Consider the following 24875-nt stretch of genomic DNA (forward strand, 5'->3'; position numbering starts at 1 on the left):
CTCCTGTATTAAATGTATCTGTTAAGCCCTTCTGGCTGACACCTCAGTCCACCGAACAGGTATGAAATCAGATAGGAGAAAATGTATCTTATGTTCTGCACATAAACGCAAAGTTTATATAAACACAGTTCGAGGGGGAAACCAGTACTGCTATAGCCAGAATGACACAATTAGTTGACTTCTTTAGCAAAGTCTGTGCTTGTTAAGAGGTGATCTAGCAAAGATTGTAGCTTGTAAAGACTTTTTATCTACTTAGCATGTTGGTTTTGTTTTTTTCTTTTTTGGGGGGTAGGGGTTGCTTGGTTTTGGTTTTGTTTTTTTTCCCTTAGCGTACCCTACTATGACTTTTATACATTCAGCGCAATGCGGATACATTGAGTAGTCCTGGTCTTGCAAAATGAGATGCAATCCCAAGTTAACCACAACGAATCTTGATTAGTTTTCATGTATAGTTTGAGTACTTGATAAACCAAGTTGTGTTTAAAGACCCAAGTACTTTGAAGACTTAGCGTATTTACAATATAGAAGAATTGTGCATATTATGGATAATTTGTGAAGGGCTGGTCAGCAAAATGTAGAATCAACGTGTTGATTTATTTATTATTCCTGCAGCTGACAGCAACCTGCTCTCTTAGAGAAGAACTCCACGTAGCAGTCAGAAGGAATTGAAAACAGTCAACAGTTCTAGCTTCCCTCAAATTGCTACACATTTATCTGGACACAGTTTTTGGCTGAATTCATATATACCTACTTCCATGGATCAAAAGCTGGGGAGAGAGACCTGAAGTTGTGCAATATCGTTGTTCCTTTTCATCATTCCATGTGTGTTCCTTTGCGTCCTCTTATTGTCTGTTTGTTTTGGGGGTATTCTCTTTTCTTCCTTTTTATTTTTTTGGTAAAACAGTGTCCACATTAAGTATTCATTTATTTTATCTTGTTTAAACTGGCAAATGAACAATTTGAAAAAAACAGTGTTGTCATGTTGGTAATTAGTCTTTATTTATTACAAGACTTGATTAAGAAAATTTTAAAGGAAAAATGAAGTGACCAATTAGTCAGCTGAATTCTTTTCCAGGCACTTTGTACAGTTGAACTTTTAACATGGAGAAGTTACTGGGCTAAGGGAAAATAATTACTTTTATTAAAATTCATGTTAAAGAGAAAAAAGGTATGAAGGGCTAAAACTAGAGCTGATTACACAGAAACATTCCAAGAAGTTCAAATTTTAACTTGAAGACAAATGTGTAAATGTAACAAATAAATCAGCTGATTTTTCCCAAGTTTTTAGGTGCAGTGCTGTTCTGGGTGATTTCTATGTGGGGAAAAAAAAAGCAGTAGTTGAGCTGAATTGAACACAAAGTAATGTGTAACCTCGAATTTTAGCTACAGTTGTGAAACCACGTGTCTTAATTCCACCATCTGTAAGATGAAGATAATATTCACCTCCTGTCTCAGAGGTGTCTAATAAATCACTTACACTTCAGGAAAACCAGTGCAGTCACAGCACAGCTGGGTCCTAACCGAGTCTTCTGTAGCTCAGCGAGGGGAAAGGGCTGGACCAGATCAACCATCACCCTTCTTACGCCAGGGCTGGATGGTTCAGAGCAAAACGCCTGCGAAAAGCACCCTGAAGAGAAGAAATGCTCTTGCAGCTGCTGCGTGCGTATGTAGCGATCGTCAGGCTCAGTCCTCTGCAATTCCAACACAAGAGACCTCGAGTGTCGAAGTCCCCGGGGCCCATGTCGCTGCCGGCCACCACCGGCTCTCGCAGCAACCTGCTGTCCCACGTAAGCACAAAGAGCTGCCGCACAGGGGCCACAGAAACAGAGCAGGCAGGGACCAAGGGCAGAGCCCACACCCAAGGTGCTTGCACAGCCAGGAAGGGGTTAGGGTACGTTTGCAGATTTTAGCAGGAAATGGATTTTGTCTCATGCAACAGAAGAAAACAAAATTCCCACAAATCTGAGGCAAGAGAGATGCAATGATGTAAGGAATGCTCAATTTTATAAAGAGCACTTAAGAATTCGTGCTTTCTACTGGAGTTACCACTTTAAGTCATTTGACAGCTAAGGATAATAATCCTTATTACTTTTTGCCAGTTTATTACGTAAATCTGGGAGAGAACCATGTAATTCATACATTAAAAAAAAGCCTGGAGAATTTTTTTGTGCAGAGCTAGTGCTGTAGAAAGGCTTTAACCATCGTAAGATTTGAGAAGTTCCTACTGCTGCAGCTTCCCAGGGCTGAAAGCAGTTACATGTTTGAAAGGCTGAGTCCTCTCTTCGTGGTGGTAGACACGTACGTTCCTAGGCTAAAGGATTATGAAATACCTGAATTTACTTAAGTTACCAGTTTCAAAACTTTGACATTTCCTGTCCTTGTGCAATCTGGTAAAGATGAAAATTCTTCTGAGTCAGACCGACAGTTAAATAAATAACAAGAAGGCAGAAACCAAGCATGCAAGGCTTCTCATCAGTTAAATCCAGGATTAAAATGGACTTAGAAACAAAGTGGAAGCTAGTAGATTACAAAATACAGTTTATTACAGACACCACATTTTTCTTAAAAACATACGTACTAGTTGATAACCTATAAAAAGCATGAACAAAATCTGTTCAGAAGAAGCCTTCTTAATACTCAGAATGAAAATTAGCTTCAAGGATTAATTTTTGCCTCTTATATAGCATTTAACTTTGAAGAATATAATTTATGCTAACCATCCTTTGCAGATTATCTCGCTTTTAAACCTGTTCTGGGATAAGAGTTAGAGGCTTTGGCGTTCTTGGTATGAAATTCAAACTTAATGCCTTTTGATAAAAAAGTTTAAACATACTCTACAAAAGCATCTTTTTGATTTAAGCAGAAGAAAGAACTGTATTTGCCTGCTGGCAGCTGATTTCTTACAATATCCACTCTGCACTGACACTTTGCTAAGTAAAAGCTGCAGAGAGGAAGCTGTAAGGAGAAAAACATTTGTGAAAAATGCCTGTACACGTTCCCAGCCGCACAAAGGTCTGTGCTTCACTCAGCAAGAGGGCACTGACCACGCTATGAATGAACCAACAGCCCCAAATCTCCTCTGTCCGCTCAGCTGGAAAACAAGTAGCAATAACTTCATAAACCTAATTCTTTGCAGCACCAACCCCTAGGAAATATTTTGTCTTTTTTTTTTAAATAAAAGGTGTTTCAACACCCAACTTTGCACGCAACAGTAAAGGTTCAAATTAGTGCACGTCAGGTGCAGCCTGGCTCTCCCCGCCAGGCATTTTTCCTGGATGCAACAAGCCTGGCGTTTTACTCACTGAAGGCACTTTTCACCAGGGCTCTACTGCAGAAAAGACAAGCAAACGTCCACCTTTTGGCATCTTTTCCCTACCCTTCTGCCACATTAGTGGTAGCTGCCTGGCTAATCAAGAATTCACACTGGGTAAGCAGATCGAGGGAGACAGACAAGGCTGAAATTCAAGGGGGAAAAAGATGAATCACTCCAAAACTGAGCAGGACGGAGCCGTCCCCAGGCACTGTCCTGCCGAGGCAGAGCTCTGCCATTCCAGAATAAAAACTGTCTGATGCCCTTCAACTCTCCAGCCTGAAACTTCTTTTTGGTGAGGTTACCTCACTGAAGGGCTCCTGCTAAATCACCCGTTTGTTTGGGGATTTCTCCTTGTACAAAGCTACGTACTGCACAGCTCCCTCACAGTGCCACAGCAGACCAGGAGTAAAGGCCTTTAACCTCCCTGTTTTTCTCAGCCATCAGCTGAAATTTTTTTTTTCTCTTTTTAATGTGCTGAATTTAATAGTTCAAACAGTTCTGACAACTTTATAAAAAGCTTTGGCTACAGAGCCTGCTACCAGTATGTGTGAGTACTATACAGAGATCCCTGATGTTCCTTAGAAATACCAGGAATTATTTGTACCAGGCACAAGCCCTGCCTCACAGAATGGAAACCTGACCCAGGACCCAGGTATCCACGAGTCACGAGAATCAAAACCAGAGCAAATTTTTCACAAGAGCAATCAGTCTTTGGAATAATCTCCCCAGGGAAGTGGTGACGCCCCCAACAAGGGACACTTGTAAGATTTGTCTGGACAGGGGCTGGGCCATCTTCTTTAGAACACGCCTTTGCCAAGAAAGGTTGGACCAGGTGATCCTTACGGTCCCTTCCAACCTGGCATTCTGCAATTCTAGAACTGAACTACCCAAACTGTAACTTGCCCTGCTGATTGCTCCTAAAAAAGCCCAAAACTTTGCAGCTGCCCCACAGAGGCTGTGTAACCTTGGTAGTGATGACAGCAGTACTGGGTACTGTGCCCAAATGAAGATGACATTGAACATGATCCATGTATTGTGTCTTCTGGAGTTAAACAACATTGCCTCATCTCCCCAGAACGATTTACTGAGCTCTGCTAACCGCCGGAGATCCAGTCCCTGCTCCGTACCTCCGGATGGCAGGCACAGAGGCAATTTCAGGCATCTCTCGCCACCTCCTTCACCCAAAGCATCAGGAAAAGCTCCGGACTCACAAACAAAACACCAGCTCATCCTAAAACCCCTCCTACTACCCTATCGATACTACCAGCACAACCCCCTGGCTCCAGCACTGCTGACAAACATCCTGTCCAGCTCCAGCACTCCAAAGCTGTTCCTCACCTCCCCAGCCTGTGCTGCCGGCTAAAAGGAACAGGGAGAGATGAAAACTGTCCAGAATATTGCAGCTTCAGCTTAGGCTTTCTCACTAGGTGGCTTTTCAGCCACAGACTTGAAACTTGTTACAGTGCTTGACTAACCTGAGATAATTTTTTTTTTCAATTATTTTTTCTCTTCTGCATTGAAGCAACCCATAAAGAGAGCGTGTGGGGCAGGGAGGGCCGTGTGTTTGTGACCGCTCTGGTTTGTATTATTTCTGTAAAATAGTAAAGGAGAGAGAAAGCAGCAAGCAGAATTCAATGCAATGCATAATTCTAGGTAAACATTTTGCCTGTGTTTAACCAGCAATGCAAGGCAGTAGGTCCAGAAATTTAAAAAAACCAGAAAATATGGAACCCGGCCCAGTCTTACAAAAACATTGTTGAATTTGGAGCAAATACCATGCAGAATTTTACCACAGTGCGATGCAGATATTTATTAGCTCTGTTGCTGTTCATTAATCTCGGAGACAGGAATTGACCGGGCATGTTTTTAAATGAAAGTATTTGTTTTCTATTTTTTTATACACATAAAGTGAACCCAGATAGCATCTTCAAAAAATATTGTATGATGACAAATCATTCAATTAAAATACTTGCCAATACACACTTTGCATATAATCCATCACGAAAAGGTATTTGCAGAACATAATGAGAAAAGAAGCAAGTTCATTTCTAGTCTGTTCAGGTTTTCCTATTTCGTTCCTCAGCGACGTTTCCAAGCATTAACCATCTTCCTGTACAGCAGTAAACAACATGACTCACCTCTTTATCTTCGCCTCTTCCTCCCAGAGGGGGAACTGTGTGCACTGCATTATTTTGGTCACTTCGTATACATTTGCTTTGCTGCTGTTTTTTTATGCTTGAGAAAGCAAAAGAAATGCATCTCGCAGGTGGAACCGGAGGCTGAGCGCATTGTATTTAAAACTCTTGGGAGTCCCTTTTGCATTCCGGCTCTGACCTCCAGGAAAGCCTCATTTCACACAGAGGAGCATCACTTGATGCTTCTGTTGGGCCAGAGGCATGCAGGCTGTCAAAGCTGTCACCCCATCAGCTTTTGGGAGTCTTGGACTCAGGCCACAGATCAACTAAAAATACTAAGGCACTCAATATAGAATTTAATGCCAAAACCAGTGTGAAATGGGAGGAAATGCTTGATACAGTCCTGTCCTATACTGCTCTATTTTATAAAAGGCAAGTTTTGACTCACCACAGCATAACCAACCTGAGGCCGGGCACTGTCTGAAGGGGACAGTCTTTAAGCACCCGTGACAGAACGCTGTACTTGCAGATCGTAACAGAACTGCCCATCAGTAATAAATCAAAGCATGTTCCTATGCCACTGGCTTTGTTAAGCAATCCTAAGTGGGCGTGCCCAAGCAATAACAGTTGTATCATGTTTGTGACTTCATCAAAACCTCTTCTGATCATCAAGAAAACCTGTGATCAGATTTGGCTTCAGCCCATTGCTCTTTGTCCAACAGGTTATCTCAGCTGGTGTTACGTACAGGAGTTGGGTGTTGATGTGCTTACACGTCGTGAGACCTCAGTATAAAACTGCCGGCTCATGTCACTGCTTCTCCCTTCCTGGCCATTACCAGTTTCCAGTGACGTAGCGATTACTACGTGGGGCACCATGGCAAGTGCTGCAGACACCCAGGAAACGGAGTCCGAGTTCCTACGCCTCCTCGGCTACTGGTGGGAAAACACTTACCAGTGCTACTGAAGAAAATACATAGAAAAAGAAACACGTTTTTTAAGTTTTTTAAGTCTTATGATAAAGGTCCTGCCAAGCGCAGAAAACTTTCCTGCTATGAGTTAGCGGTGTGCCTTTGGTTCACTTCTTGGGCTTTGCTGAGGACTGAGCAGGGTTTGGCACCAGCAGTTGCTGGCTAACACGCAGTACACAGCATGGGTTTCTCTAGCATTAGCAGTGTTCCACAGCCGAAGGAAGCGCTCCTTCTGCACGTGAGGCATTGACTATACCCATCTGAAGTAGCACTTACGTGTCCTGAATCTCAGGCCACGCAGAAAATGCTTGTTTTGCGATTCCAGTAGAGTATCTGCTGTTTTCTGGTACTGAACACTGAAGCAGTTTGAGAAGTCACACCAGTTGTGCTTTCCCAAAGTCCCTTTTTGGGACTCCAGACCGATGCAGCAGTTCACCCCTCTGGGGAGCTGCTTCAAGCAGAATGCAGCAGCTTTGGGAGAAGCAATGGAAAATCAATCCCAGCACAGAGCTCCCAGCCCAGACTGACATTGCTGAGTTTTTCATCCAAGTCACAGAAGAGCAGCGGAAGTCCATTAAACAGAGAATAACAGTGAGCAGTTCAAAATGCAACTCAGTGAAAAACACATGCAGTGACAACACACCACACCCTGCATTCACCCTTTAGCAAGCAAAGGGTTATTTTCCTGTAACAAGTTCAGAATATTACACAGTCCATAAATCTTTGTTGTTGCATCAGGAAGGTGAATGTTTCCTATTGGTTGGGAGCTAAAAAGCCCAAGCGACAGAACAGACCACTTGGTCGTGGCTCACTACGAAGTCCTTGGCTGAGGCGGGAGATCAGGTCCACGATATGGCCAGTGTTTGTGCTCGACCAAAGATGACTATGAAAATGAAATCTTAGGATTTTCCACACTGAAAAGAATCGAGAAATTGACGGCATATTTATTGCACAGTAGGTCCTTTGTGCAGCCTATCTAAAATCAGGCGAAACTCAGCTGTGAGTGAAGTTTCAAAGAGTGTTTCAGTGGCCTTGAAAGATGAATCTACAGTTGGAAGGACTGTTCACTTTCTGCAAAGGACAATTCACAATAATGTTTGTGGCACTGTTTGCTTAAAAGATGCTAAAATATTTTAAAAGGACACAACGGGAAGAAGAGGCCTTACATGGCATTAAATAGAACAGGAATCTTTTTTATTCTATACAAAGAACAACTGATTTTTTACAATTAAGTTTTGATGTGCAATATGTAAATAGCATAACTTTATACTGAATTTTATCTGAACTGAGAAACTGAATTTATCTGAGGAAGTCACCTTAAAAAATGCATTCTTCACCTATGATTTTAACTTGGGAAGACTTTTACAAAGGGTGTCTATTTTTAAGACAATGCAAGTTCTCCCTGTTAAGGAAGAGGTGGATCTGCCTCCTTGCATATTAATTTGCAATTATAAAACAAAGTCATTTCCTTAGAGAGGGTAAAAGCAGAGCTATAAACTGTCAATTTTCTCTTCTGCTGGGAACAATCACTTTTAAAAGGATTAATGCTGTGAGGTACAGAGATAGGACTCTTCCTGATGAACATCTCCATTGGAGAAAAAGGGCTACCAGAAGACCTCCCGTCTCCATGTATCAGAATGGATCATGGGGAAGAAGCTCTTTCGAAAGGGAGGTAGAAGTGTGCCCCAAAACCCCACAGGCATACAAACACAGAGCTAGCCTGGACCACGGTAAATACAAGACGTGTATATGTCTGACTTGACCAGCTTTGCAGAAAAGCAGCAATTCTACAGCAGGCAGCACTGGAAGAAAGCAGATCCAGCTCATTGCTCTATTCTCAAAGCCCCCTTACACAGAAATTCCCCCAAAAGATCAATAAAAAGAAAAAGATAAAGGGCTCTCCTTTGTGAAGAGCAGAGCCCTGCGCCAAGGGAGCCCGCTCGAACCTCAGCTTCTTAACATGGGAAGCGTTGCCACACGTGGGCATCTCAAGTTAGGCAAACACAGCAACATTCACTTTGGGAAGGAATCAACTGTCACAGGAACACCAGGATTGCTGTGCGGCCACAGCAATGTTTCTGGTTCTTAAGCGACCTTCAAGGACTTGTGCTTTCCATTGGATAAAAACTTCAAACCACGATCGTTCTGAAAAAAACTCCTCTTTTCTAAAGATCTCCCATTTTTGGACTTGTCAGAGAAGAAGTGATGCAGTTTTGCACTGTCATCACCTTCAATCCCAAACACCTGGTGAACCATTCGGCTGCTAAAAGCATCAGACTTGACAGGAAAACCAAATTTACGAAAACGTCAAGATACCTGCATACGGGAGACCATTATTTTCACCAGCCAGTTTCTTACAGAAGAAAAAAGAAAAAAAAAAAAGAAAAAAGTGACTAGTAAAAGCTGGTAAGAGAAGTTTTCCATGCACAACTAGAGATGCCCAGGAGTCCGAGCTCCTCCCTGCTGTGTTTCTCGTGCACGGAGATTTTCTCACACCATTTCAAGTAAGTAGGTACTTTGCAAAAAGCAATGCTTCATTCCCAAATGCTAACAGTATGAATTCAAACAAACATTTATAGCTGAGATTAAAACTGAGATTAAAACGGTGAACCCTTAAAGTTTTGTTGCTTTTTTTTCAGTTGTTCCCCTTTATGTTGTAACTTGCTTAGTAAGTGTTGCGAATGCAAGAAAAAGGCACACAGGATTGAAAAATGAATTACACAGATGTAAGTATTCAAAAAGTCACTGATGAAAAACAATATTTTTCAGGGCTACGGTTGGTTCAAGAGGGGTTTTTTGCCATGTTATTACATTAGATTACTGGTTTATGCATCACCTTTAAAGTTTTAAGTGGTTTGGTTTCTCACTGACTTGAAAGAGAAGGAAAAATAATTTTAAAGTGTCAGTAATTTTCTGCACCGAAGTCTGCAACAAACAGGACATCAAAGAAGAAAAAGTTACGACACTGCCGAGGAGGCTCCAGAGCGCATTCCATTTTCTGGGGCGGATTTGGCTTGTTGCAGGGCAGCTTGAATTCTGAAATGCGTTCTTGTTTCCATGGAGTAATTCTTGTAGTTTTGTCTAAAACAAAAGCAGATCCACTCCGATTAATATATATTTTAAAAACATTTTCAAGTTATCTTTGTATTACTGTTCTAAGCAAAACAACTGTAGATGGCAAAAAAGCCTTTCTTCACAAGCTCCTTTGTTGCCTACTCTAAAATACGAAGCATGCCTTCCTAGCCAAACAATGCAGCTCTTTGTTCTTCATTTGTAGTTCCGCTGTCTGGCAATTACCAGAAAAATATAGCTTAATAAGAAATTTAATCTGGTCCACTCAATCAAAATATTACGTACATATTAATTGTCTGTAACATCCGCTTAGTTTACATTCAGAAATGAGATTATTTCGCCCCCCAAAGTATAACTAACAAATTTGAATACAAATACTTCTTGGGTTTGTTTGTTGGGTTTTTTTTAGAAATCATTTTAATAAGATAGACTCATCTAAATTCAGCATGCACATTTCAAGCAAGTAGAGGGGGAAAAAAAAAAAAACAACACGAAAAGGAGAGAGAGAAGCTGTCCTGAACCAGAAGAGGTAAACACCCCATCTCCGTCCTGCGGCTCTCCGTGGTGTCGACAGGGCAACCCTGGCAGAACTTCCCCCACAAATATCTCGTGGCTGACAAAGCAGTGTCATCTGCCTACAGTCCCCAGTAGCTATGTCATGCTCTGAAGACTTAATCTGTATTTTCATGGAGAAGATTACATTAAAAAAAAAAGAAAATTTGCCCCTAGGACCGCATGGAAAACGTAGATCCTACTTACTAGGAATTAACATGTTAGCTCCTGCAGGATGGATACAGAATCCAGATACCAAAGAGGATTAGACCACGCTAATTTTCTTTTAGAACGTATTTGTCATCTTTATGGAAACATAACATTTAATACAGCCTGTGTACCTCAAAAGCATTTCAGTTCAAAACTCAAGCAGGCAAGTGTGGTATCTGTCACTACGGCAGTGTCTCTGTGAAAACAAGGAATTCCACACCAATCCTACACCAGCTTGTAATTTCATGTATGCAACACCCAGGAGGCTGGCTGAGGAAAGGAGGTGACTGGGTTCTGCTGTAGGCTGATCTGAAACTCTAGAGTTATTTTCTTTTAAGTAAATTTTGTCATGCAGATGCTGTATTTCTCAACAGTAGGCTGATAGTCTTGCCTGGAGCTTACAGTCATACAAAGAGAAAATATTTCCAAGCCCAAACTGTTTACCATCTCACTCTTTCCCCGCCGGAGTTGAAACATTCGAGCCAGCAGCAGTATGTGGATTTAGGTCAAGCAAATCAAGCGTCATGCACAAGCCAAAGCGCTCGTCTGCGCTCCTGCCAATTGCAAATGGAATTCTGCAGTCCCAAAGCCACCGCAGACAACGCGTTCTCCCTCTCGTGGCTGCGGGGACAGCCAACAGTTTCAGCTGAAAGCTGGCAAACTGCAGGGTAACAGCTACTGGTGGAAATCACGGACTGCGTTTTACTTTTTTTAATGACTGACTGAAACAGGCAGGGGTTGGGGTGGGGTTTTCTTTGTGCATCATTACAGGTTCCAGGAGTTCTCTGAGCACAGCGAGCCCGAGTATCAGCTTTTCATACACTGGGTAATGAATTTTTAGGATGCACTGCCTGCTGGGGCTCTGCTTTAAGCCAAACCATTCCTTCGCGGGGACCTGCAAGCTGAGCCACGTGGAAAGGTGCAGTGGCTGAGCAGCAAGCGATAGGAGTCCCGCATGGAGCAAGAGAACCTCTGAATCATTAATTTCTAGATCTCTTCTTAGGAGAGATTTGAACAAAAAAAATGAGGACAGACGTGCTTTGAGGGATGTGAAACCAATCGAAGCACTTTCCATTGCACTTCGCTAATGCAATTTTTGCTGCTCTTAATATCTTCCAGGAGCCTACAGAGAACGAGGCTCACAAGCATAAGAGATCAAGAAGTGCAATATTTTAGTTTTTGTGTTGACAGGCTTTTGCCAGAGTCTTCAGTAGGCTGATTCACCACTCTGTCTTGCACAGTGAACTGACTTGGGAGAAAAGCTCAAGACAAAAACTCTGACCTCTTCGAAACTTGGAGCCAGACCTGAGTTTTGTAGCTGCTCACACCTGCGGCAGGGACTGGCGTGACTCTCTGCACTTGGAAAGGTGCAGACATCTGGATTCATTCAAGATCCCATCACAGAGGTGAACTCCCCTGCTGCAGGATGCTTGAAGAGGGCGAGGGTTGTTTGGCTTGGATCCCACCCCCCGCCAAGAAATTCTGGCTCAGCAGAGAAGTAAAGGCTCAGAGAGAGGCAAACCCCATACTTTGTTAATTTTGTAACAAAGAATGTACATGATCAGGTCCAACTTTTCCTGCTAAACCTACTTTGCTAGAAAAATCAGTCACATAAACCAGTAAAAGCAGGTGTTTCAGTTGCCTTTCAGATGCAGATGCAACCATACAAAAATACTAAAATGCAACCTGAAGCATTATCTTAAATGTATTTCACTGAGGAAAGAAAACAGCACTGCCAGTCATCAATTTGAGTAACGCTATTTTAGCCGTAACACAGAGCTCTGATTTAATACATCTTTTATGAGTAAGTAAATAGACGACAAACATTGCTGGATTTTGTTACATATGCATTATTTCTTATGGAAGCCTTTGACATTTCTATTCACATCTTTTGGGGTTTTTTTTGCTTCTATTAGAATGGATGGGTAAGTCACAGCCTGAACGATCAGATCATGTCTATCACTTGAACGGTCCAAACAAAACTAAGGCACACATATTTCCATCGAAAAAACTAAACAGTGAGTTGCCACGATCTTAATGAAATGTTTCTGCTTCCCACTAACCAGCAAAATACTATTCTGACCCACAGACATCAGCACAGGCTTTTCACTTGCTTACTTTGCTCTTTCCAGTAGTTTTATTGCTTCTTCTCTTCTATCCTGGTCTAGATACAGTATCGCCAGCTCCAGCAAGGCATTTGGAATTAGATAATGGTCATATTTTATCTTCTTCTCACTGCATTGGAAAATAAATAGCCTCAGGATCTTGAAATGATACATTGTTTCCCTCATTTAACAACTCCAAACGCAAATAAATAGGAGATTAGCTAAGACCTGAAGGAGCAATCAATCTCTATTAGGACACTTGTCATATTCTCTATCCAAAAGGTACCTTCTAAGGTTACTAAATGTATTTTGCATAACCGTCCTACACACTATCTTGTTTCTCAGGATTACAAAATACTGCTTTTGTTATCAGGGAAGTATTAGAAAAGATTACAATATTATGAGCTTTACCAGTGTGAACTGACAAAACGAGATGCTATTCACTGCATGATGTACAGAAGTTCTGAGTACAATCATGCTGTCACCTGTCTCTGCAGACTGCATTTGGCTTTTTGGGTACAGCCTCTTCATGACTGGTGAGAGGAAGGGGGCAAAATAAAGGGGAAGTAGAGTCTCAAAAGTTTTATGCACCTATACCACCCAAAAAAGGGGCGAATATCTCAGTAAAAAAGTATATTTGCAGTTCTTTCATACATGGCTAATAATGCTGGCAATTAAAATTGCAATTCCTTGATATCAAAGCAACTGAAATACTAAAGATAATGCAGCCCTCATCCTCCTATTCATATACGTGTATTCAATCATCACAGTCATATTCATTGTATCTCCTCTTACTTGAAATGAACAGTTACTGAGAAATTCGAGAGCTCTCCTGCATGCCAGGGCTGAAAACTTACTTTACATAGACGTAATTAAAATGGTCTTCTGCTTCTGACATCTTGCCCAAGTGCTTGAGGCATAAGCCCTTTAACAGTTTTATCATGCACTGGTCATCTGCTAATAATTCTGTAGCTGCAAGATGAAGAAAATAGCACATTTTAGAAAATTCTAGGCAGCAGAGACTTTCCCACCAGTAGGGAAACTTTTACACAGGTGTGAGCACAATCCTTTTACTGCAACACAGGACAGATGGAACTAACTGGTCACTTTAGTTCATATAATGCAGAGACAAACACACATCAACCTTTTCATAAAGTGACCAAATGTTGTCGAAAAATTGTCGGGCTTTTCTTTCCCTCCCTGATCCTACTGAAAGGCTATTCCACAATCTTATTGTTACCACACCTAAAAACTAACTCATGCTACTGAACATCATCCCCTTCACTGCTCCAATCCTTACCTGGTTCTTCTTCTATTACTCCAGCTGATTAAAAGCTGACACATACTGCATGAAACAGGTGCTTCCTCTCGTCTACGGAGTTGGAAGCCTTGATCCTACAACTGGAGTCACTTCTATTGCTAAGTCCCACAGGGCCCCCCACAAGGGACCTTAGAGATCATCTAATCCAAATTTCATAGTATTTGATTCTTGCATCTAGCAGCAATACAGAGAAAATACTTGAAAATGCAATAGTTTAGCCCCAAACGCTGTCAGGAAAGCTCAAGGAAAACATGACACCTGGGAACAGCAAGTCAATATTTGGAACAGATAATATTTTAAATTGTTCGCCTATTTAAAATATATCCCACTTTTTGATTACATGTTCTCACAGCATTTTATAAGAGTGAATCATTTTCTATAAATCCCTGCAAAAAGCCATCCTCGTCCACAATTTACCAACTAAGGAAAAAAGGGAACCGAGAAATAAATCATTTATTCAAAATAATGTAACAAAATGGGTGACAAAGAAGGTGAAAGGGTCAAAAGCCACCTTCAAAGACATTGCCTTCACTGAAAATATTTTTCTTTTCTCTTTTTCAATTAACTTAAAAGGAGGCAGCTTGGGCCAGTCAAACTCTTTCAAATCTTGTTTAAAGCAATGTGCACAGGAAGACCAAGGTCCTAGAAAAGACTGCAGTGCAGTGATTTAGCCCACAGTCCTTTGCCAACCGAGGCTTGATCCTTTTGCAGGAAGGTCGCATAAAACAGTAGTAACCCCAAATATTTAGGAAGAGAAAACTTCATGAGAAAAGCTGAGCGGACTGGTCGCAATCCCATAGGAGTTGGGAAAGACTGGCAAGAAATAAAACATCCATTTGACTTCCTCGACGGACAGTATTTTTGGTAGCAGAGCCTGTTCCAGTTCAATACTATCTGATGCTCACTCGCAGCACAAAGGAAGCCCATCCCCGAGGTCCCAGCTTTCTGCAGCACACCGCTGACACGCTAACACCGCTCAGCCCAAGGTCACATCATAAACTGACAGCACTTGTAAAACAGACAACCAACTTGTCTCCTTCTCTTTAGCCTTCAAAACTGAAATACAGTATCTCAGGATAACAAAGCTTCACAATCCCAGTAATCAAGTCAATGCCTATGCTGATTTTCATCTAGCAAAATACACAATCCTTTAATACATATCATAAACTATTCCTAGTACACGTGTGGATGGAAAAATCACTTACTACTACTGTAAATCATTGCTATATTAAAAAAGAATATTATTCCTATCTACATAAACAGTTCATGGTTTCATTATCTGTGTTCCTCCTAGGATCAGATTAACTTTACTAACGGGTGTCTTATTTAATTCACAGATAAAATCTTTAGCTATAGCACTGTGTAATACCTACTTAAACCGTATCACTGATTACCTGAACTTCTTGCCAATGCTTCTTCTGCTTCAGTTAAAGTCTCTAACATGCCTTCTGTTAAGTTGGGACATTTTCCAATTACAGCGTAGCCATTCCAGATATACATCATTTCCTAGGGTCAGGGAGAAGTGACAGCATCATTAATTACAGCACTGACTGAACGCACTTATCAAATACTTTAGTGTATCTCTGTGTGGCGAAAAAGCTACAGATTCCTTAAATAAACAGACAGTTTGTCAAAATATATTTTCATTGCAACTGAAAACTTGTTACATTGGTTTTCAGAACAAATTAGCCCTGGAACACAACTAAAGAGCCACTTCCTACACAGGAGGGAAGGAGGATTGCTTGAGCAGAATGCAAACACAATATCACTTACAGAGAGAGGCAAGTACCAACAAAACAGACAGCCTTAAAACAGTCGTGGCACATGGCTAGCTGTCCCTTGATTAAGGCCTCCTCTTGTTTTTCAGTTCTATCCTAGCCAGGGCAGTAAGGATTATAAATAATTAGAATGTATTACTTGCATAGGAAAAAAAATCTCAGGACAACTAAACAAAAAGAAAACCAATCCCCCTTAACCTTTAAGTGAAGCTTCAAACAAACCAACAGAATCTTAGAGCTGAACTGTAAACCCCTTAAATTCCTCAGGTTGGTTTGATCTTCTGACAAAAAGCAACTCCGTTCTTATTGAGCCACTCTTAGAGTAAATTTGACTTAAACCTATTGGTTTAATTTCTATTTGTTACTGGGGTTCTCTCTTAGAGCATGTCACCAGACCAAATGTGCCCCTTGTCATTAACAATCACAAGGTTAAAGATAGAAATATTATACAGGTACATGACTGGTCCTCATGACAAGCTACTCATTCTGTTTATTTATACAACCTTGTCTGATAATTTAAAGCCTTCTGATAACATTTCTGTACAGGACAAGTTCTGGAACTACAGTACAAAAAGCTGTCAGGCTAGAAGAGATGAAACAGCATGTTAATCCCAGCCACTGTTGTTTTCACCATCTGGTCTCTGTTGATCAGAAAACCCTGAACTTAGTGTATCTCGTGCAGATTTGTTAACGTGGTTTTGAAACCCAAGTATTCAAACTACATTTATTCTAGGCTAAATCTAAGACTTGCTTGGGGACTCGTTGCTCTCGGCGAGCGCCTTCAAAGCAAAAAGAAAAATCCTGAGCTGAGATTCTGCACCCAATTTCACACCCTCAGAGTGCTTTTAACTGTTCAGCTACGGCATCTGCTGCCTCAGAAATGCAACTGCAGCAGAAAGAAAGGACGCAGCGCCCAGCTGCTCCAAGGAGAGCCCTCACTCAGTCCAGAAACCTGGTCTGCTGAAATCCCATCAGAATCGCCCAGCCAAACCCCAGGCGGGCACATTTCTTACTCATCTCTGAAACCTGAAAGGCAAATCAAAGTAACCTAATTATTTCTCTCGTTTCTGTCTTAACGGCTTAGTGGAAAGTGGCCCCTAGTGAACAGCCAACGCTGTGCTGTAACAACTCTATTTCCTCAGGCAGCACCATGTCACGTACCCAACTGCCAGGCTGAGAAATTACCACTCGCTGGGGTCTCCCAGAGGCTCTGCTTGTTCAGGCCTTTTCTTAAAGAGTATTTACTAATTATCCATCTGTTTCTCAAACACCACAGCTCACAGCGCTGCAAAAGCTAACACCACTGCACTTGGCAAACCCGTGGACTCAAAATCCTTTTGTGTTCTTTTACATGTTCTCTGCAGACAGACTTTTCTAAGTGTATCATGAGCAAGGCAAGCAGTGCCCTATGCAGCTGTTCGCATCTGGCCACAGGGAACTGGCCAGCACTACAGGCAGAAAAGATAATAATAACAATAAAAAACCCCAAACAACAGTATGCAGTGGTTTTCTGGAGTGGCTAAAGGATTTAGTTATTTCATCCAGGCTCTGGAGAGCTCCAAACTGCAAACATTCAGGGGCACATTAAATAGATGCTTACACAAAGTCCCCAATTCTTGCATCGTTTCCTTGATTTCCCCCTTCCTCCCCCATGTAACTTGTCTTCTTTTAGCGGTCTCAGTAAATGACACATGACAGAAGAGACCTAGGGCAAAGTTCCTCAAAAGGGAATCAAAAGAAAGCTGTTAGGAGCACGCCAGTCTATAGCTGGAATAATGAGTTACACATGCAACACATTTACGTGTCACAAACAACTGGCTTAGTTCCCTGTGGCTGGTGCATGCCCCAGTTTTACAGCATTCCTCGCATTCATTTGGCTTTGCTTTGGGAACATTCCAGTCTCCTGCAGAGGTTTTACCTTAGAAACATGGAAAGATACTATTCTAATTATCTCGGATTTTATTTCCATAAATTGAAAAAAAAATGTTAAGGGGGCGGGGGGATATTTCTAACTTACCAAAGGTGGAACAGGCAAAGGAATGGGGTTTGAAGAAAGATAGCGTCGAGCTTTCCGAATTGCAAACTTTTCTGTGGGCAGAGATTTGCCTGCAATTTTCAGTTTCAAACTGGGAACAATCCTGAAAGTTTGAAGAATAATGTAAGGAATTTTTCCTCTGTGAACCTCTGGGAAAAAAACATTAGAACTTAAAAAAAAAAAAATAATCGAACCAAAGAAAACTTAAAAGAAGCTGTTGCACACTAAGCTCTTGCTACATCTGGGGAAGCTGAGCAATAGGTGTTCACAAAAGCTGTCATTAAGCAGGGCACGTGTATCTCTAGGCTTCCTCTTTAGTCAAGGAGGAGGAGGAAGGACTCCCCACCCAAAAAATAAATTAGATGATGCACCTAACTTATAACGAGCCCATCGCTTCACAGACTAAGAGGCAAGCTAGCTTTTGCCAGTGTTCCTCCTATTCTTGCGAAGACCAAGTCTATTCACTTTGTATTAGATCCCAAATCCAGGGAAATCTGCTTGTAATGATTATATAACATACAGCAAACCTGGAAAGTATCAATATATTCTACGCACATAAACAATATTTAGATTTTAGGAAAAAACCTGCAAAACTCAAAGCAACCAATTTTCTTTGCCCCGGCAAGGTTTAGGACTTTTTGAGTTTCAACATCACAATCAGGTTAACTCACTGTGTTAATAATGCACATATTCATTTGCACATTTAACTATTTCATCGTATTCTCAGACTCAAAACCCAGGAATCAAGTTGCACGGATGTCTCCACTAAGGAGGCACACATCCTGCAGCATAAGCCATTGAAGGCTTCAGATCTTACAGACCGTTTTGACTGAAGGAAACAACTAAAAAAGAATGGGGATGTTACCTGCAACAGCAGCAGCCACTGTACGGCTGACAGGCCCGATATCCTCCCCCTACAGTCTTTCCAGGCCAGGAGAAATCTGCTGTCTGAACTGAGGGCTCACTTTAAGGGAATGTTTCATTCTGCAATTTCTCACCAAACCAGTGCTGTTTGCCCGGATCTTCCAAACTGTACAATGAATTATTTTCCCTCTCTTCCCCCCAACACTGTGAAACGAGAAGACAGGAAATGGTGGTAACTGAGAGCTACCATGTTTTACCTAAATAATTCGACTTTGCTGTCTCCAAAAGGACTGCAGTCATCTGGTCCAAACATACTGAGATAAGCAGCTTTCATGTAAATGTAAGTAGCCTGCAAAGGCAATCAAGAGTATCTATACAGAAAAATGGATTTACAGCATCACCATTATTAACATAAAGCACAAAACAGCAGTGGAGAAGAAGTTGTTGCTTTTGCTCACAAATGGATGTAATCTTACAAAATTTTAAGCAGGAGTTAAGACTTCAGAAAGTGGAGTATAGAAACTTAATTTAATCATGTATATCTTTGTTTACTTTGTATCAGCTTGTAGTTTACATCCAAATTCCAAGAACGAATGTCCTGTTCGTGTAAAGCTCTCAGGAATATATGCTATAAAATGTCATGGACAGACAAAAAAAAAAAACAAACTACCATATAGTCTATGTGTCCAGTCACAACTTGGTAGCATATCTCAAATACTAGGCTCTATGTTCGAAAGGTTTCATGATTTCAGATTATGAAAAGTACTGATTTCATAGGGATGCCTGAACAATGATACATTCAGCAACCAGGGAAAGCAAAGCAGCAGAGGATTTTACAACTCTTGCAACAGCAGAGAGTAACAGCTGGTGAGTTCTTGAGTACTGCCTTAAGGGGTCTACAGTAACCATAAGTTCCAGGAGTTTCCTGGAATATTCCAAGCTGTGATTATTTATTTACACCGGAATCTAACAGTGCATATACATGACCATTTTTCATTTAGCTCATGTAGTTACTAGCTGGCTATTACCATGTTGCACTGTAGATTACGTATTAATAGGAAGCCTCTTCTCTGCTTCTCTTAGGCCCCTGTAATATAGTAGAAAATTCTACGGACAGTTTGAAAGGTCACACCTTAACATTAATCCTACAGCATTTCAGGATATTAAAGCTTTTAGCCAGGTGGTGCACCCTGGCTGTGGGAGGTCTGCGGGAGGAATTCGGGCGAAGGCACCCAGTCGAAGGCATTGCTGGGATCCCCAGGGGCACAGCAAACGAGCGGGAGCACTGAGAGAGCTGCTCCCACCTGGCTGCTTGGACTTTATGGTGGTTTTGATTCCACTTGGTGAATACATACAAAGTGCAGTATCAAAAACAGATACCACACACAGTCTGATCACATTAAGAAGAAACAAACCAATAAATCTCCAACCAGCCACACATGCAGCCCCAGCCAGGTTTAATCCCTTCTGGCAAATTCCCCTACAGCTCAGGGGAAGACAGGGAGAGGAAAGCTACCAGGGTTCTGGATGGAAGAGCTGCTCCTTTTCAGACACACAGGGCAAGGCGCCTCTTCTAATTGTATTATCCTGGAGGCACCATCATGGCTAGCCTTACTCATCAGTAAAAGAGCTTATATCCACAACGTAATGAAAGGAATGTCAACCTGCGCCATTAATTGCAATGTGTTGAAGACAACCAGTCAAACACACAGCAGAACACCTTCAGCAAGCTGTCCTTCAGCTACAAGTCAGGCCCAGAAGATTTCTGTTTGCTTACAATCTGTTCAGATTTGAGTGTTTGCAGTTCACATTGTTCTGTATGAGTCACAGCAGAACAGGTTTTGTTTTACAATCTCCACCTTCAAAGCTACAAAGAGTCAACTCAATCTGACTTAAGAGATACTACAGGGCCCTCCTCCCTGCTGTTTCACTTACCTTCGACCAAGTGTTTTCTTTGCTGAGCAGGTCTGCGTAGAAGAAAGCCATCTTCCACTGGCGCTTGTAGGTGAAGCACCACATGAGCTCCCAGTAGCACATGTGATGGAACTGCTTCCAGTATTGCTGAGCCTCGCAACATTCTTCATACCTCTTAACTGCCTGAACACAGAGATTTCCAAACGCTGCCTTAAGCACGTATAAATGGCTCCCGCAACTTCCAAATTACTAACAGCCCAGTAATTTCCCAAAATCACATCTGCTGGCTTCACACATGAGATTCTCGGCTCCACAGTCATCCTGCTGTTTGCAACAGAGCTCCCCATTCCTGGAAGTTATATTAAATTCTAAGCATAAGCAAAACAAATGCTTGTGTCTAGGGAAATTTGAAAACTGAAGTCACACGACAGATGCTGCTCAGCTGACATTTATTGTTGCAGCTTCCAAGATTCCAAGAAAGCTACTGCATTGCACACTAGCTCATACTCTTTCTCAGAGTATTTTGGACATGCATTCTTCACCTCCCTAATTCTTTCAAGTCTTGTACAACTCTCCACTCGGACTGAAGGCAAAGGATTACTGCTGGATGTTATTAAAGGCACAACTTGCTTCAGGATAGGAAAGACAAGTGAGAAAACTGTGTCATTAATACTGGTGGACTAGATTATCACCAGAAACTGAGAAGGGCAGCAAAAGGAACTGGTCAAACAAGCCAGTCCAAAGAGTTCTCAAAGTTCCCATTTGTAATCCATAAACTACAAATTACATATAGGCCAAAGCCACAGGAAGCATTAGCCAAAAATGAAACACTGCTCCTGGAGGAGTTTTCCTAAAGCTTTTAAAACCTACTTTACCGAGACCAAAAGGATTACTTACCGCATCAATATTACCCTTTAGTGTTTCTATCCTGCCTGCAAAAAACAGGAATATGGCTCCCTGTAATAAATAATAATAAAAATACAAGTATTCTATAACAGTTTTCAAGCTGACCATACAGTCTAGATTTTTGTTATTTGGCAGGAAAACACTAAACAATCACACCAAACTACATTATGATTCATTTTACCTTTGGATAGCGAGCCAAGTAAGGCTTAAGTAGTCTTTCTGCTTCCTCAACATTTCCTTTTCCTGTCCCTAGAATGCATAAAAATACAAGTGACAAAAATAGTAAGAAAATTAAAAAAGAGGGAAAAAAAACAGACAAAGAACAGGAACGCAAGCTACTGATCAGGCATCCTTATCTGGTCAGTATGTAAGTTCCTCTCTCTGATAAATAAGGCATAAATACAGGTTGGTGCTGCATTTAAACCAGCAAGCAGGAAGACTTGAACAACATTGTGAGTTGAAAACTAATTTATGTGTAGACAAATACATTTTGTAGAGTGCTTTGGCAGGAGATAACAGGATAGGATGTTTCCCCACGAAGCTATCATCTCCCAGAAAAGTCAAGGATGACACATGAACATGAAAAAAGTATTCAGGAAGTCATCACTTAGAGCCGTTATTTTAACCTCCTAAATGATGCACCTGTCTACTGAAGACAGATCTAGTTCCCACAACTTCCTTTGCTATCCCCATCATCTCCCGTCTTAAGTGTTAAACAAGCCTTCACTTTGAAGATTAAGACACTCTGTTTAGTTACGAATGCTATTGTAAAACTACCCACAAACAAGTTACATTTAATCTGGTCACGAACAAACGATTCATCAACAAACAGGTGATGGAATCGTCTTTTTCCCCCCCTCTGTGTCCCACAAGAACTAATCAAATCTGAGAGTTATTACAAATAATCTTACCTAACACAAAGGTCATGAAAGTATGATAGCAAAGCAACAGCATGGTACACAGCACCGACCTAAAGCTGTATGATGATGCTCCTTCTTGAAGCTGCAGCAGACCGTGCTCCTGCGCAAACAGAGGTGAGGAGGACAAGGCATTGGAAAAGAACCAGCGCTCTCTTTTGCTAGTTTGTTAACTTCTGCAGCATCACCTACAGATTGCTCACTCACCAAATTTCCCCAAGTGCACTGACATACACTGCTTAAATAGCAATCAAAGATAAAAATACACACATGAGGTTATCTAACAGTTTTCTACAGAGTTACTGCTTAGCCCGGAAAACATCTGATGGCAAAGCAGCAGCTTCGGATGTATTACGTGGGTAACATAAGAGAATGTGAGACAAATTATCACCATTGTCCAAGTGCTGCTAAAAAGCCTTCCAGAAATAAAAGAACAAGCAGTTTTTAAGTACAAGGCAAATGACACGTATCACCACTGTGCAGTGTATCCATGTTTGCTCTTATTTACTGCTTAAGCAAATTAAAGGTATCAAGGAAAAAACCCCAAGATCTGCAACTAGCAGGGCAAAAGATGACAGAGTAAAAGGATGTTTTTAAGTAGGCTGAGAACAAAAGGAGCTTTGCAATGATGCTGGCCCACTACCATCATGGAAAAACATGAAGAAGAGTATTTCTATTTCCTCTGGAAAGAACTAAAGCAATTAAGTATAAGGCTGTATTCATATTCGATGAGAGCAACCGACTTTAAGGATTCAAGCTCCTGAGGCAAAAGCATTTAGCAGCCCATTCCAGGACTGGTTCCACGATATCAACAGCAGTAATATAAATATGCAAATGTATTAAACATGAGATCTGCCTATTAGTAATTATGCACAGCAAGACATCCGCTGTGTGCTGGGGAAAATCCTGTTTGAAAGTTACACTGTGACTGCAATGGAAAGTTACTATAAGGACAGTCTTTCAAACCAGCTACACTGTAAACAGGGACTCCGGGGGACTGCGGGAGGTATTGGACAGCACTCGGAGCACGATCATAATGCAAATTTTCATCTTTTGTGTGTCCCTGCTGACAGAGAGGTGTTAACGCTCCCTCACCTTTACCACTTACTGTGTAAACTCTGAAGCCCATAATCATATTATAATTTTCATCACACATGTACTTTTTCACTTAATTACTGTGGTTAAGTGTTTTTGCATGAATTAATTTCATGGTTTTTTAAAAATACATAAATCTTTATTTATTATATTAATTATTGTTATAGGGAAAAGTACCACTAGCACACCTATGCGACATCTATCCTGGACGAAGTAACGAAAATACTGACTCATATGCCACTTCAGAAGAAATTTTTAGTAATGATTTTACTATCTTTTAATCAATGACTTAATTAAAATCAAGCACTCAGCAAAATAAAGCCAACTTCATTTTCTGCTGAGACCAAAAGTTTGACTGATACAGATAAGTAAGAAAATATGATATATTCAGCTTTCTTAAACTGTCCAGACAAAAACTACAAATATCTGGCTTAATTTTTTTTAAACTAGCACTACAGCACTGCAAGATAGAAGTAAGGCAAAATATTGTATGAAATGCATTTTTGGCAGAAAAAAAAGAATCCAGAAAAGATTACCAAACCACATTTTTTTTGAAGTGAAAGATCTTCAGGATGGCCTGTTTCACTGAGCCCTTACTGACGTCACTACTAGGCCTTACAGTGTTTATCATCTTCCATACACCATAAAAATATATATAAAATGAATGCTCATCACCTTTGTGAACAGCGCTGAGAATGATATAGAAATTTTCTCTGTCATAGAATAACATAATCCTTTGTCAAATTGATGTCACTTATGTATTTTAGTCTCAAAAATGTATTTTGATGCAAACACAAGGTTATCTTTGTGGACAAGGAATGCAATCCACACCTACTCTACGAGGGACCGCACCCTTAACCGTGAAGTGACTGCATTAAGAAGAGGTCTGCAAATCTGGCACACGTGAGCCTAAATTCTTAAACCAAGTAGTTACACAGGTATGGGAAGCTCACCGAGCAAGTTGATTCACTCTGTGCTAGGGCCTTAACCTATTCTGTCCAGTATAGGCATTAAAGAATGCTCATTTATCCCTCTGCCACTTGAATACCCCAAGCTTTCTATATTAAAGTAACAATATAATCACCAGGCACAGTGTGAAAAGAAGTCTAGCAGTTGTCATTACTAGAATTGCAATGCTTGCTTGTAGAAAAGGCTGCAACAAAGCTGCTTCTCCTCAAAAGAAAACTCTGGCAAACTGCTTCTGTTACGATGAGATCCCCAGGAAAGGAGGATGAAGAAGAGTGTTGCTGGGGAACATGTTTTAGATACCACAGCCAGCCAAGCTCTCCTCCTCAGGCTTCCTGTGTGGCTGGTAGAGACAAGGAACAGTTCAGCACAGCAGCCTAGGGCAGACACTATGAGTCAACTCTGCAAGCACCTACTCCTTCTGCACGAGGAGCCTGTGGAGATGAACCAGCAAAGCTCATCAGTTAAAGGAGGTGTCATGGGTTGGGCAACATCCCCAGGTAATCCTCGCCGGGGATCAAAACGAGGATCTCAGAGCCAAATCGCAAGCAGCTACTACTTGTGCCTAAGAAGCAGCTTTGTAAACAAACTACACTCCCTGGTGCCAGTCACTAAGTGCGTATACTATATTTAATTGTTAGGACACACCTTCTAACCATAAATAACCCATAAATATCTCCCACGCCTACACCACAGGTGATATGAGCAATCTCAGACCAGCAGG

The 24875-nt window shown here is 41.3% G+C and overlaps 1 protein-coding gene across 1 annotated transcript in view; it reads right to left on the reverse strand.

Annotated features, from left to right (window-relative positions):
- Positions 1 to 9373: 9373 nt before the first annotated feature.
- Positions 9374 to 24875, reverse strand: part of TTC39A (tetratricopeptide repeat domain 39A) — a 34142-nt gene continuing 18640 nt past the window's right edge. The window contains exons 8-17 of the mRNA XM_009869197.1: positions 22085 to 22193; positions 21355 to 21422; positions 21165 to 21224; positions 20289 to 20450; positions 18611 to 18702; positions 17472 to 17592; positions 15071 to 15182; positions 13213 to 13327; positions 12369 to 12485; positions 9374 to 9497 (exon numbers count right to left, since the gene is read on the reverse strand). Coding sequence (XP_009867499.1) covers positions 9374 to 9497; positions 12369 to 12485; positions 13213 to 13327; positions 15071 to 15182; positions 17472 to 17592; positions 18611 to 18702; positions 20289 to 20450; positions 21165 to 21224; positions 21355 to 21422; positions 22085 to 22193 — 1080 coding nt within the window. The remainder of the gene's footprint in view (positions 9498 to 12368; positions 12486 to 13212; positions 13328 to 15070; positions 15183 to 17471; positions 17593 to 18610; positions 18703 to 20288; positions 20451 to 21164; positions 21225 to 21354; positions 21423 to 22084; positions 22194 to 24875) is intronic.

This window comes from Apaloderma vittatum, unplaced genomic scaffold (genome assembly GCF_000703405.1).
Source record: "Apaloderma vittatum isolate BGI_N311 unplaced genomic scaffold, ASM70340v1 scaffold13805, whole genome shotgun sequence".
Lineage (NCBI taxonomy): Eukaryota > Metazoa > Chordata > Aves > Trogoniformes > Trogonidae > Apaloderma > Apaloderma vittatum.